This window comes from Nematostella vectensis, chromosome 11, assembly GCF_932526225.1.
Source record: "Nematostella vectensis chromosome 11, jaNemVect1.1, whole genome shotgun sequence".
NCBI lineage: Eukaryota > Metazoa > Cnidaria > Anthozoa > Actiniaria > Edwardsiidae > Nematostella > Nematostella vectensis.
Genome location: NC_064044.1, coordinates 8,010,690 through 8,024,841, shown reverse-complemented (window position 1 = coordinate 8,024,841; position 14,152 = coordinate 8,010,690). Strand labels below are relative to the sequence as shown.

The 14,152-nt window shown below is 39.5% G+C and overlaps 1 protein-coding gene across 1 annotated transcript; it reads right to left on the bottom strand.

The window, feature by feature from the left end:
- Positions 1-806: 806 nt before the first annotated feature.
- LOC5518447 (dolichyl-diphosphooligosaccharide--protein glycosyltransferase subunit STT3A) lies at positions 807-11,370 on the bottom strand. Its single transcript, XM_001638356.3, has 14 exons — positions 11,110-11,370; positions 10,310-10,370; positions 9,749-9,870; positions 9,232-9,426; positions 8,534-8,682; positions 6,300-6,410; positions 5,682-5,762; positions 4,975-5,367; positions 4,573-4,665; positions 4,163-4,426; positions 3,632-3,748; positions 2,675-2,777; positions 1,781-2,019; positions 807-1,005 (listed from the first exon to the last, which is right to left on the bottom strand). The coding sequence occupies exons 1-14, from the start codon at positions 11,222-11,224 to the stop codon at positions 910-912; spliced, it is 2,139 nt and encodes a 712-aa protein (XP_001638406.1). The 5' UTR covers positions 11,225-11,370; the 3' UTR covers positions 807-909.
- Between the last annotated feature and the right edge of the window lie 2,782 nt (positions 11,371-14,152).

Sequence of the window (14,152 nt, the reverse complement as noted above, 5' to 3'; positions counted from 1 at the left end):
GACTCATAGATGTTTATTTGCGTTAATTCGAATGTCCTTAGGTATCCTTTACTGAGAAAGACGCAGGTGGGAAGCCTGTGAGAGAATATGGTCACAAGAAATCCTATTCAAACTAGAACGCAGGTTTACCGCGCGCACCACAGGCTTACCAACCTCTCAGTCTAGTCTCCAGTCAATCCCAGTAACTAGCTTGAATATTTTCACGATTGACCACGACGCCGCATTTACAAAACATCGATTTGTTTTTGTCTTTTGGGATTTTCTGTTCCGCCCGTCAAATTATTCTAAGCCAATTGGTTCTTGCCATCTCTCGCCTAGTGCAGTTCCCCGGCTTTCTGTCGCGACACTGTCTGCTTTTCGTCCAGAGGATAACAGGGAAGTGCACAAAGCTAGACTGGCTCAGAATGGTTTTACAGACGCAACAAAAAACCAAAACAAATCGTGTTTTGAAAACGCGGGTCGCGATACAACGGATTCGACAGTAATGGATTTGCGCTCGCCCCCAGAAACCACGCGTCTTAAAATACAAGATGGCGCCCGATCACCGAACGGAGAGGGTTTTCGCGATAATAACACCGAGGACCGCCTGCAAGCAGGCTAGGGAAAACTATGCAGGTGTATAACGAGTATAAGATGGAAATGGGTAAAGTTTCTGAAACTTTTATTTGCTCATTTATTTTATACCTAAGAGACAACATCGATTAGGACACATGGATTCTCGGGGTGCATTTTTTTTGTAATAAAACAAGTGTATAAAATCGTACAAGAGAGCGCCAGCAAACGTGCTAAGATCGAAAGACACATTCTAAAAGGTGAACCATATTTATTTATTAGATGACTTTGCTTACAAAACTCTCTGGCAAGTCGCGTCAATTGCTAAAGTAGAATACATTTAAAAAAAATGTGTTATTAGGAGCCGCGGTTATCCAGGTCCTTGACCTTGTAGATCCGGACAAGCCAGTGCTCCGTGGTATACGCCTCTTCCAGCACGTCCAGCTCGAACTCCTGCAAATAAGCACGGTCCCGGATCAGATGGGATGCCTGTTGATAGGCGACTGACTTGTACTAAGAAATCACGTGAATTTTGAGTAACAAACTCTCGCAAAAATAAACACAGACATGGCTGTAACCGTCTGGCCGGAGGCGAAAAGATATAATTTCAATAAAAATAACCCTTTCTGACATATTCTGGCTGATTCGTAAGCGCTGAATAAGTTGCTTTTTGTTGTTGCTATTTTGCCGCCAAAAGCCGAAGCGCGCGCGTGGTTGCCACCCAGAAAGTCACGTGATTTCTCGGATCATGTCGCCTATTGTTTTGAAGAAAGCATTTGAAAGAACAAGAGGGAGTCTGGAAAGGGATTACAACCTCATATTTAAAAATGAGGCGTCGACTTAGCAAATTTTAACTCGCACGTGTGAACGCACCATTAAAGAAACTTAATTGGCCAATCCTCTGTTATTGTTTGTATTTGAAAATGCTAGAAAAACCCAAAAGAACCACCCTCAGTCGAAGTCCTATACTGGAGAAACAATATTTAATTGAAGGAATCGCATTTATTAACTTGAATAAGACGATTGAAATGACTGCTTTGTGTAGCCCAGTGTAAAGCAGTTGAACAGGTAAAAGAGCTAACCATATTTACAATCTTCCATGGAGCTACCTCATTTTACTGAAAACACACTCGGAGTGATCGAAGCACCCAACACCATTGAAAACGCTACCCACCTCCGCGTTTCGCGCTCTACGGAGAATGCACCAATATCGCGCAAAAGGGTTTACCTTGTTTCCAATCTCAGCGTTCCTGACGCGGTCATAGCCAGTAGGCTTGCCCTGCTCTGTGTAGACGGAACCGAATCGGTAGTAGCACATCTTGTACATGAGGCAGTTCAACAGCGTCTGAGAACCCTCTCTGTCAACCCGGAATTCGCCAGTTGGCGTATAATAGTCGTGTTCCTTGATGTGCTGGCCTTTCTCTGTGCTCCCTCCGATACGAACCATCCACAAGAACTTGTTGATGTCTGGGAAACATAGTGTTTATGTTAACTGTGGAGAAAACCCTTATATGGGGAGCCTGGCTGGTAAAGCTGGCAGAACGACACTTTGTTCCGCGTTCGAGTCCCGGTTTCTACGTGAGTTAAGTTAGTTGGTTCCCTCCAGTTTTCATCCCTTCACAAAAGCCTAAGTTGCTTTCCTTGGTCTGACAGGATTCGTGTGAGAGGTGATTCAGATTGACAACTTTTTAACCCAACAGGGGGAGGCTAAGGCAGACCCAGGACTCCCCTTTGTGTTATAAGGGCCTGAATAAACCTCGCTGAGTGATTTGGCATTTTTCGCTAATGATCTGATGACTGATGACACTAAGCCTTCTCTCATTTAAACCTTACAAAATTAAGCTTTGTGTTTTTCCATTTACAATATTTACTGCGAAGGCTTCCGAACATGACATCTCACAACAAGGCTTTGCGATCAAAGAACATAAGAAATGATAGGAATTTTATTAAGAATTCAAAAAATAAATGACGCAAGCAGAAGGCTACAAAAAACCCCACCTCAAGAACGTTCCCTAAAATGGAAACATAAAGACCCCCCCCCCCCCCACCACCACCATCCCGAATTGCCAATTCCCTTTATGGGGGATACTTTATTTCTTATCGATATTTCATGTTTTCTTACCATCCGAGGCATAGCCCGTCAGCCCGCCAAAGATGACGAGCACGTAATCCACGTCCAGCTCACGCATGATCTCATACGCCTTATCTTCAGGTGAAGCCATGGCCTGATACACAAAAACACAGACCGATAATATGACATTACTTCAAGGCAATAAACACTGATAACATTGATTAACTCAAAATAACCTTCTACACCTGAAGTCCTATACTTCAGCAACAATGATAATTGAAGGTATCTTAGTACATAAAGGTATCTTAGTACATAGAATTTGAATGAACAGTACTTACAGTTCTGTATTTACAGGACCGATTTCAAAGTTTCATTCAAAATTACCTTACCTAGTATAACTAAGCGCTTTCTTTAACAAGTCCCAACTAGTTCTAGCTATGCAAGTTTTTTTTTACAATGTACTACAATTATTTGATGGCAATGTAGCCATGCCACTATCCATTCAGTGACAAAAATTTCCACCAAGTAAAACAGTACGACTGAGAATCAAACCTTATCAGCAGCCCAGTTTAAGCAACCTGAAGATGTTTGAGTTTGTAATGAGTCAAGCCTTTTTGTAAAGTAGCAAAGGCAGTTTCATTCCTCTCATTTTATGTAAGACCTTGAGTTTAGGACATTCTGGGGTTTATGACCCATGGAAGCCTAGCTAAAGGTCTACTTTAAAAAAACTCCAGAAAATCTCAGGGGCGTAGCCAAGGGGGTGACCCAAGGGGCCCACCCCTCTCTTAAAGCAGCCAAAAATACAGTAATGTTTCAGAAATTATTTTAAATCAGAAGAAAATGCCTTGAAAGGGCCCCCCCTCCTGTTAAAAATATTGGCTACGCTGCTGAATCTGTATTGTAAAAGTTGGTAAATTCAGGTATTTACAGTTCATGCTCTACAGGAAACTCTATTTCCACACTAGTGATGAGAATACCCTTTGTCATCGTTCGGTTATGTGTCCTTACCTGGCCTACGCGGGATATGTGGGTGTTGTTCCAAGTATTGTTATCAACTAGGATCGTCCTGTTTGCCATTGCAGTGATCTGGTAGCCGTAATCCCACCATGACATCACTTTAGAATTCTGAGAGAACAAACAATTGAGAGAACCTCAATATTATCAACAAAATATACCCTGTAAGAAAGTCAAGAAGTGACTAAAATGTAACACGATCAATTTGAATATGTGCATAAAGTGGTCTTACGTATTTGCGGCTGTATCACAACCCGTTTGATCATACACATCATTTAAGAAAATAAATAAATAAATAAGCACTGTATCATGAAGCTCGGTATTTTGACATCATAATTTGTTTGGATGGAACATGTTTACTACTTTACATCAGAAAGAGTGTTTCTCACACGGCTCAAATTATTCCACTGTCCACTGTTTTATGCTGTTGCCTTCCTAAATCAACAATATAGATTGAAAACCACAGAAAGGTTATTTAATAAAGTCTACAGCAGATTAAGGAGGTATGTAAAGCTTTCCCCATACCTCAGGAGTGTTTTGTCGGAGCCAGTAATATGCCTCTCTGAAGTCGTCGAAGATGACACGAGATCCGTCATGCTGCTTAGCTGACAGGACGATGGATGGTGAGGAGTACGCTTCAGAGGTGACCCATGTGCAATGGAAGGTGTAGGTGATGAGGAATAATGTCATCATGCCAATCATGACAGTGGCAACCTCATTCTTGATTGGGTACGAAGGGTCACCTTTTTTTGCAGTCTTGTTACTTGATCGTTTGGAAGTTTCCAGATTCTATAGTGGCAAGAAAGAGTAAAGGAGAAACTTAGTACGTACTGTACTGTATTCATTGCTTCGCAAAGTAGGCCACTTAATTCACAAATGCTTGCTTTTGTGAAAACCTTGCCATGCAATTGTTTGGAGTCATTAGTAAACTGTACCTTCATGTAGGTTGTTAAGATGGAGGACACACTGATTCCTGACAGTATACATGCAACAGGGGCCAAGACCAGCATGAGACGCACCATCACACCCTGGGAATACAAACAAGATCAACATTAGGAGATAATTTGATTATAGTAAGTTTTGTTTTATTTGCATTATAAAGTTCTCACAGAGCAGTTGATTTGTAAATTGCAGTTACAGTATTAAAGGGATCAGTTACTGTATCCTATCCACACAAAATCCACCTAGAATCCACGCGTAGAATGTTAAAAAACATTCAGTCTGTACTGTACATGGTGTTATCAGAGGGTTTTATCAAAAGAGCAAAAGAATATATACACTGAATTGTTGTAAATCTTGTCATTACAGACAAGAAAGGCTCTACACTGCCAACTTACCGCAAAGTAGATACTGGTGATGCCATACATGATAATAAAGATGTTAGCATCAGTCAGCTTGCTGAAGCAGTAATAAAGCCCAACCGGGAACATGAACACAAGAATTTGCAGGTCAAAGTAGAATGACGACCAGGTGGTGGGCTGATGTTCAGAGACGGAGGCAATAATGGGGATGTTATTCTTGGCATACGATGGGTCCAAGAGAGAGTAAAACCTGCCAGTCCACGGGGAAATCTTTCCAGTAGCAGTCAGTACACCACCAACAACGAAGACAACAAGAGAAGCGATGGTAACAACCACCTTGAACAGAAATTGGAAGTGCTCCCGAGACATGCGAGCTCGCACGTAGTCAACAAATGCGTGGATCTGGCACAAACCAAACACTCCAAAGGCCTGGAAATGTTGGAAATATACAGCATTATTCTAGTTTCCCACATACAGAAGATTTTAATAGCCTTTTTACCCTGGGAGTAGTCAGTGAGGTATCTAAACTGCTATTTGATTTTCATGTTCTGATTGTCTTACCATATTACACTATTTAACAGCACAAATTAATGAAAATAATAAGTGAGCATGGTTTGATTATACAAAGCTCCTGGACCATTAGTCAGTTCTCAAATCATGAAATTGCAAAACTTTTGAATATCTGTCAAATCTGTTTGCAGGGTACTTTTCTTAGGCTGATGTAGTGTTGATAGGTAACTTACCGCCATGTGCTCACTGGATTGAACTGGCTGGAATCCTACAAATGAGATCTGCATGGACAGAATAGTTCCCAAACAGTAAACCTGAAAAGGCAAGAGAATCATTCATTTAGTATAATACGCATCTGGTAAGACCTAGTGTTTATAACTCGCAATACCCATGCTTCTAAGGATAAAATATAGTAAATAAAAACATTAACAAATTTGAGAAAGGACAAATATTAGGAAAATGGATAGCAGTGGTATTGAAGTGTGAATTTTGTCAATTGGATCTTAAAGCCGCATTGTCACCACTTTACTTCCGGAGGCCCGACGGAAACCTCAATCGTTAAAAGACAAAAGAATCTATCAAAATCCGAGATATTAAACAGGCCATCCGCTTTAAATTATCAATCACATCCGCAAAGAAACTTATTATCAACACACTGCTTTCAACATTTTGAAATATTTTTCGCATTTTCCGTTAAAAATCATCGGAGATTGTTATGTTATCGACCGGAAGTAAACTGGTGACAATGCGGCTTTAAGCATAAAAGAAAAAGGAAGGATATGAATGCTCATGCAGCATTCCTGTTTGTGTCGTCTTGCCTAAAGTAACATCTACCCTGTCTGTTTACTTACCGAAGAGTAAGCAACATAGATTCTGTGTGAGAATCTTCCAGTGATCATGAGGACAAGCACGTGCAGGGGGATCAGATTGATGAGGAAGACATAACCACCCCAAGACGACACCTATGAAGACAGTAGGGTGAGAAGTTCAGTTCATGAGACCAAAAGCGTAATTTGCTACCCTTAGAAGCAAAATTTTAAAAAAATCATTATGGGTCTTTAGAAGGAGAAAAGGGTAAGTAAGGATAAATAGAAATGCATGATCAGACTGGAATATCAGAGCCATTTCCAAAAGAAAACCAACAGTGTACAGTTCTGGGCTCAAAGTCCGTCCTTCTTTCAAGGTGCCTAGACAATATACTTGGGCTTTTAATTCAGAGCCTTAAAGAAGTTACCCTGGTCCCAGAGCCTCGAGCGTCTCTCTATTCAGTGGCCAGCGAGGTTGAGACGAGGCTCTGGCCTCTCGAAGCGCTATTTCTACTTCTGCTAGGTTCAGAATCAGAACTTGGTCGCTGATTGGCCAATTGTTGTGTGGTCATGGAAACCAAGAAATTCTGACAGTTTTCTATTGTATTTTCACTTCAAGTTCAAAGGGTCAAAACCGGTTTTTAATTATTATTGTTCGCAATAACAAACATCTAAACAAACTAAGTAGACGAGCGATAGAATTAGATAAATAGACAGTTCGAATTAGTTACAAGATTTACCAGAATTAAAAATGTAAAGTTTGTTCAAGAGGAGTCTCTTTACAAGGTAATCAAGGGGCGAGATGTATTCTCTGTGCTGCCGACCGGCTACGGGAAATCGCTGATTTTCCAGCTGATTCCCAGCGTTTGCTCTCGCCTCAACGATATTGGATTCAACTATCCAAAGCAAGCGATTGTACTGGTTATTTGCCTCTTGAGTTCTTTGATAGACACGTTCCGAGGATAACTGCGAGCTTATCCACGATTTTCTCCTCCTTTCCCGATAAAATGTTGTATCTCCCACCTCCTACATGGGCATATTCTTGTCACTAACTTTACAGTAATGATCCCATGGGTTTTCAGATGAATGTTGTTTTTTTTAAATCGGGTGTTCATGCGCTTTTCATACTCGTGAATTCAATTCCCGAGCGAAGAGATGTTTACATCCAAGGTAGCACCAGGTGAAACTGACACATGCTAATCACAAAACGTTAACATGGAAGTGAGGCAGAAGTCAAAATAGCGCTTCGAGAGGCCAGAGCCTCGTCTCAACCTCGCTGGCCACTGAATAGAGAGACGCTTGAGGCTCTGGGACCAGGGTATAAAGTTCAAACATGCCACAATTTTATGCTCCCGCTTAATGGTGAGTCACACAAAGCATCAATTTTCATCAGCTAATTCAAATAACGGCAATAACATCTGTATCAGGCTTCCCTTATAGATTGTTATTTCGAAGTTTCCTTGCGTACCTACTGCTGTATTTTCAATGATCCTTATTCTTTAAAAAACAACCCATGCCCAGCCAGTAGCGGATCCAGAAAGCCACACAACAAAATTACCCCCTCCCCACTTTGTCACGAGGTCAAACCCCCCCCCCCCCTTTAGTTAAAAGCTAGATCACCTCCTACCAGCTTATGGGCCCTGCTGCACAGTACTATAGACAGGGCTTCTGGAATTACGAGGAAAAAAACTCAAAATTCCGCGGGATTCTTCGCTAAATTACGCGGAAAATCAATCATTACGCACTAAATTACGCTGGATTTTGCAATACATTTTTCTTTAAAAATAACAATTTTGCGGGATTCTTACTGAATTACGTGCTAAATTACACGGAATATCAACTGTTACCCCCAAACTATATTTTGTACCGAAGAAAAGCATGAAATAACTTGAAAAGCTCCTAGCCACCAGCCAATTAAAAAAGTCATTTTATTATTAGTCCTAGGCCTTTGCGGTTAAGCAAAGAACGCCGAGTCATTTTATTTGTTTTCGAAATTCAGTTCGAAATATGGCACTCTTACAAAGAATATCTCTTTTTTTACGAGAAATAGAGGTAAGAACCCTAAAAGAACACATCAGCTGTGCAATTAAATGTTTTGTCTTTCAAAATTTGGCCAAATTAAGCGGAAATTTGTGGATTACATGGATTACGCCGAAAAAGCCAAATTACGCGCTTGTGCAGAAGCGCATAATTCCAGAAGCCCTGGATAGAGCACAGTACTACACTTTACAGTATCTCTACGCATTGCTACTGAGCGGTAGCTATATTGAATATCTCACCATGTAAAAGTAGGCTAGTGCACACATTGTTGACCAGAAAACAGAGCCGGTCTTGACAGATTTCACCCACAGTGCATACGTCAGCAACATACAGAAGATAGCAATGCCCTCGTTGTCATAGGAACCAGCCACAGATCGGGAGATGTAGCCTATGAAATAACCATTAACAACTCCTACTCTAAAATTTGATCAATACACAATACAATATGGGTATAGTAAGTAAGAAGCTGAATGAATTTAGTTTATAGCTCTATTTGGCAACCAGTCCAGGAAAAAAACACTGTACATGCCACTGAAATTTGGAAAAAAAATTGCATTGGAAATAGGACCAAAAGAACTGTCCTCATTGATGATAGAACTTGAGAAAAATCCTTAAAAGTCAATCATGACGCTATTTTATGCTGCTGCTTAGTGGGGAGCCACACAACGCATCCATTTCAATCAGCTAATTTAAACAAGTTAAGTTAGTTAAGCAAGTTAAGATATTTTCAATGAAAAATAGTCTGACTTAATTTGTAGATTGTTATTTCAAAGTTTCGAATAAATCGTTGTATTTTCAATGATAAACAATAACAAAGGAGTGGGTGATCTACATTCCTTAAGTGTCCTTAAAGTGAGGTTTAACTGCCAGTGTATGTAGTATTACCATATCAAAATGGTTTAAAAAATCATGCAAACAATACGCACTTAGAACTAACCTGGTACAATGGCTATCATGGAGGCAGCCACCAAGCCAGCACCTACATCCTTCAGCTCCTTGGTGAAGTAGAAGGTTACAAGAGCGGTTAGCGATGAGAACAGAGGGGCCAGGAACACGCACACATTACGGATGTCAATAGTGATGTGGAAGAAGTTCATGACGTGGTACAACACCGCTGACGTCACCATCAGACCTAAAAAGTAGATGTAGGTGCTATTAAACACAGGACAGAAATACTGATACTCTAAACTGATTCCGCCATTGCACCTTGCTGATTCTTATGTTCTTTCTATTATGTAATTATATATTATTTAGATTTATTTTGCACCATAAAGTGAAATAATACATTATTTTATTGTATGGTGCAAAATAAATCTAATCTAACCCATTTTTTTTTCAATTATTTTTTTTTTAGTAAAGTGTAAACATTTACAAATGACCTGTTATTTCTGGGGACAACCAACATGATAATAATCTTATTGTCCATGATAAAAAAAATAGGTTGAAGAAATTACCAGGATAAATGGTGCCACCAATGATACGCCCCAGAGGGTACCACGCCCGGTCATCAAACCAGTTATGGAAACTGTAAAACCCTTCTTCCACCAAGAACCTTGTTGTTCGGTAGTTGAAGTACCTTTAGATAACAAAATATATATAACTATACAGTGGGATAGGAATGACAAGCATTTCATTGATATTTTAGTTGATATGATCAAAACATTATTTTTAAAATTTGATTTTCCTACTGAGAAATTACCCTTTCACAAAGGATAGACCATACCAGCTATTCAAAAAAGAACACTACAAAAAGCATGCATTTCAACCTGCTATAGTAAATTAATCAAAAGTTTCCGTACAGCAGCCAACAAAGTGAAAAAGAAGCGATTCCATTTGAAATTTTGTATAACTCAATAATAGCCTTAAGGGGGGCACACTTGAACTGGTTTGACTATTACATTCTTTAACTCTGTTTTAATATTTCCCCCGTTACCCTATAGTATTCAGTTCCCTAATGGTGCCACTGATGTTTTTTTTCTAAACTACCATAGTGTTTGCAGCAAACTTGTACTTACGGATCAAATTCATGGATGACACTCTCAAACCTTAGCACTGAAAACAATCGTGTAGAGAAAGCTGTGGACAGTACAACAACAAAAGTTAGACAATAATAGGAAAAAAGCCAATGGCTTGGAACAAAACAATAGATCCACATTCAGATAAAAGTAATTATTAAAATACTATAGCAGGTAGGACAGTAGGGCCGTTTTTGTTATAAATATAGTTTAATTCTAGAATAGTACATTAATTAAGATGCACTTTGAGTCAAGAAAATTTTACTACATCTAACTACAGTAAAATGTTTTGTTTGAAAACAAATTGTGAAATGTTTTGATTGTTGATTCTACTATAAGCTAATATACAGCGTGCCACAAAATGAACGATACATTAAAATCATGGTTAATTGATAATATCACAGTTAGCCATTTCAAGTACTGTAAGTAGTGAAAAACACTTGATGATTTTTATTGAATCTCTAAAGTTTTCACGAAATTTTGTTGACAATGTTTTACAGCATATAAACCCGAAAGCTTTCAACCCTTTAGAACCTATATACGAGTATATTCCACAATTCCTATTCACAACTGAGTCAACATATCACAACAAAGAAGTAATATGCAAAAGGCAAAAAGAGGATACACAATCAAGATTTTTGTCTGAAAACTTTTTAAATGTCCAGACAAGGAAACTTAACCAGAAATAAGCTCCAAGAGATATAAGAATGCAGCGTTTATAACAATAATAGAGGAAAGCTGTACTAATCGTGTGAATTAGTGGCAATTGTGGGAAATTAGAGATTGCTTCTGTGACTTACATAGAATCCCGGCAATGGAAAGTATGAGTAGCTTAAGCAACGTGTCTTGTTTGTCATGGGAAAGTTTGGGTAAAAACCCGGGTAGTGGAATTCCTGCTCCTCCTTCCGTCTTCATGGCGACTTGCAGAGGCTAAGAGACCGGGAGACGGCGGTTAAGTAGCTTTATTTGCTGCGCGGAGAAGACTCGATCGCCGCAAATGCAAGAGCGACACGTTGCGCGATCTTTTGTTCCACTTCCAAGATGGCGGAGAGAGGGTCTGTGACTCGTCACGTGATGCTTTACGGGCCCCCTGTGGATATCTTTAAGCTTAGCGCTTTCGGTCCAGGCTTTGGGCGGCCGTAGTGAAAGCGAGCAGGGCCGTCGGTTTCTCAAAATCTATTTCCCTTAGAAAAAATTGTTACGAAGGCTAACTGTAATCCATCCTGATTTGTCGTGAAAAATACATTGAGTACTTTGAATTGCAAAAAATGTTTGCGCACCTTAAAAAAAAAAAAAAAAAAAAAAACTCGCATCGTTGATGATGGATTACTGGTAATATATAAATATCTTGATATATGCACAAAAAGCGCCCGTCCCGACAGGAAAATGACAAAATTACAATTGAAAGGTTGTGTTTGCTTACATTTTGTTTATAATTTGCCTAGAGGTTTCTTGCAAAATATAAAACAAAATAAGCTTTGGTATTCCTTCGTAGATGATCCGTTCTTGAGATATGATTGAGCAAAGTTGTCGTAGATCATAAAAAAAGTAGCAATTTCGCCCAAATTGGGCAATTTCAGACAAATCAAGAGTCTTTCAATTTGCAATATCTCAAGAACGGATTATCTACCAAAACAATACTAAGCTTATTTATGTTTTATATTACACAAGGAATTGACCGCCTCCCTATATTTCAAAAAATGATAAGGAAATGACCAGTACAGACGTGGCTGTGCCCTCCCCCCCTCCCCACAGGTTTTCCTGTACCGCCCTAAATATTTTGAGGCCTGCAACAGCTCTGATGCATTTGGAACGGCACGAAAAAAGAGCGGCGTTCGTCCTGCGCGTAAAATTACTTTTCATCCAGTGTATGATGAATACACAAAATACAATTACAAGATATGTAGTTTTAATAACACTTACTATATACAAGAATTGAAAACTTTAACACATTATGTACCTTCCGGTATTAAGCAAAAAACAAAAAACAAAAAAGGTCTGCACGACAAGGGCACTTGAATATAACCTATATGAGAACCTGCGTAGCCTGGAATTTAACTAGGCACCATTTACATAACTACCACTTTAAGTTAAATTTTAACAAGCGGATATAAGAACGGTAACTGAGTTCTCGCCTACCTTTCGCTGAGGCATGGTAACTCATGGAACCTCGAATTTTCCACTTTTTTGTACCACGAACCTGGACCATAGAACAATTGAGAAAATAATCGAGTATCCGTACGGCCTGCGCACGTGGTTCGTTAAGAACATATACCGTAGCTTACATTTCTATCATGAAAAAGTTTGCAACCATAAAACGGCCAGTTTAAATCACTCTAGTCCTCATTGCAAAATGAGTATAATTGTTAAAAATGAAGTAATACAGAATTTACATCTTTTTATAATCAATAATAGTTGTATCAAGGATTACAAAAGGGGAAGGGGAATGGATTGAAGCAGCATAGATGGCTTTTTATACAGCAAGCTCTGTTCTCTTATAGGTGCGGCTTCACAGGAAAACATGCACAGCAGTCACCAAAATCAACTAATCTATTGGCTGGATCATAATATTACTTATACTAAGCCCCCCTCCCTCCCACATGGAATACATTGCTCTCTGCTTTGTTTTACATGACCAGCGGCCCTTTGTTTCCCCTGGTCCCAGAGCCTCGAGCGTCTCGAGCGCCAGCGAGGTTCGCTGGGCACTAAATAGAGAGACGCACGAGGCTCTGGGACCAGGGTACCCTTTGTTAAAAAGCCAGAAGAGAATCAGCCCATAAATGTGTCACGACCTTATTACAAATATGGCACGACTTTATTACAAATATGACACAACCTTATTACAAATATGGCACGACCTTATTACAAATGTGGCACGACCTTATTACAAATGTGGCACGACCTTATTACAAATGTGGCACGACCTTATTACAAATGTGGCACGACCTTATTACAAATGTGGCACGACCTTATTACAAATATGGCACGACTTTATTACAAATATGACACAACCTTATTACAAATATGGCACGACCTTATTACAAATATGGCACGACCTTATTACAAGTATGGAACGACCTTATTACAAATATGGCACGACCTTATTACAAATATGGCACGACCTTATTACAAATGTGGCACGACCTTATTACAAATATGGCACGACCTTATTACAAATGTGGTACGACCTTATTACAAATGTGGCACGACCTTACAAATATGGCACGACCTTATTACAAATATGGCACGACCTTACAAATATGGCGCGACTTTATTACAAATATGGCACGACCTTATTACAAATATGGCACGACTTTATTACAAATATGGCACGACCTTATTACAAATATGGCACGACCTTATTACAAATGTGGCACGACCTTATTACAAATATGGCACGACCTTATTACAAATGTGGTACGACCTTATTACAAATGTGGCACGACCTTATTACAAATGTGGCACGACCTTATTACAAATATGGCCTAGCTTATTACAAATGTGGCACGACCTTATTACAAATATGGCACGACCTTATTACAAATATGGCACGACCTTACAAATGTGGCACGACCTTATTACAAATATGGCATGACCTTATTACAAATGTGGCACGACCTTATTATAAATGTGGCACGACCTTATTACAAATATGGCACGACCTTACAAATGTGGCACGACCTTATTACAAATGTGGCACGACCTTATTACAAGTATAGAACGACCTTATTACAAATATGGCACGACCTTATTACAAATATGGCACGACCTTATTACAAATGTGGCACGACCTTATTACAAATATGGCACGACCTTATTACAAATGTGGTACGACCTTATTAC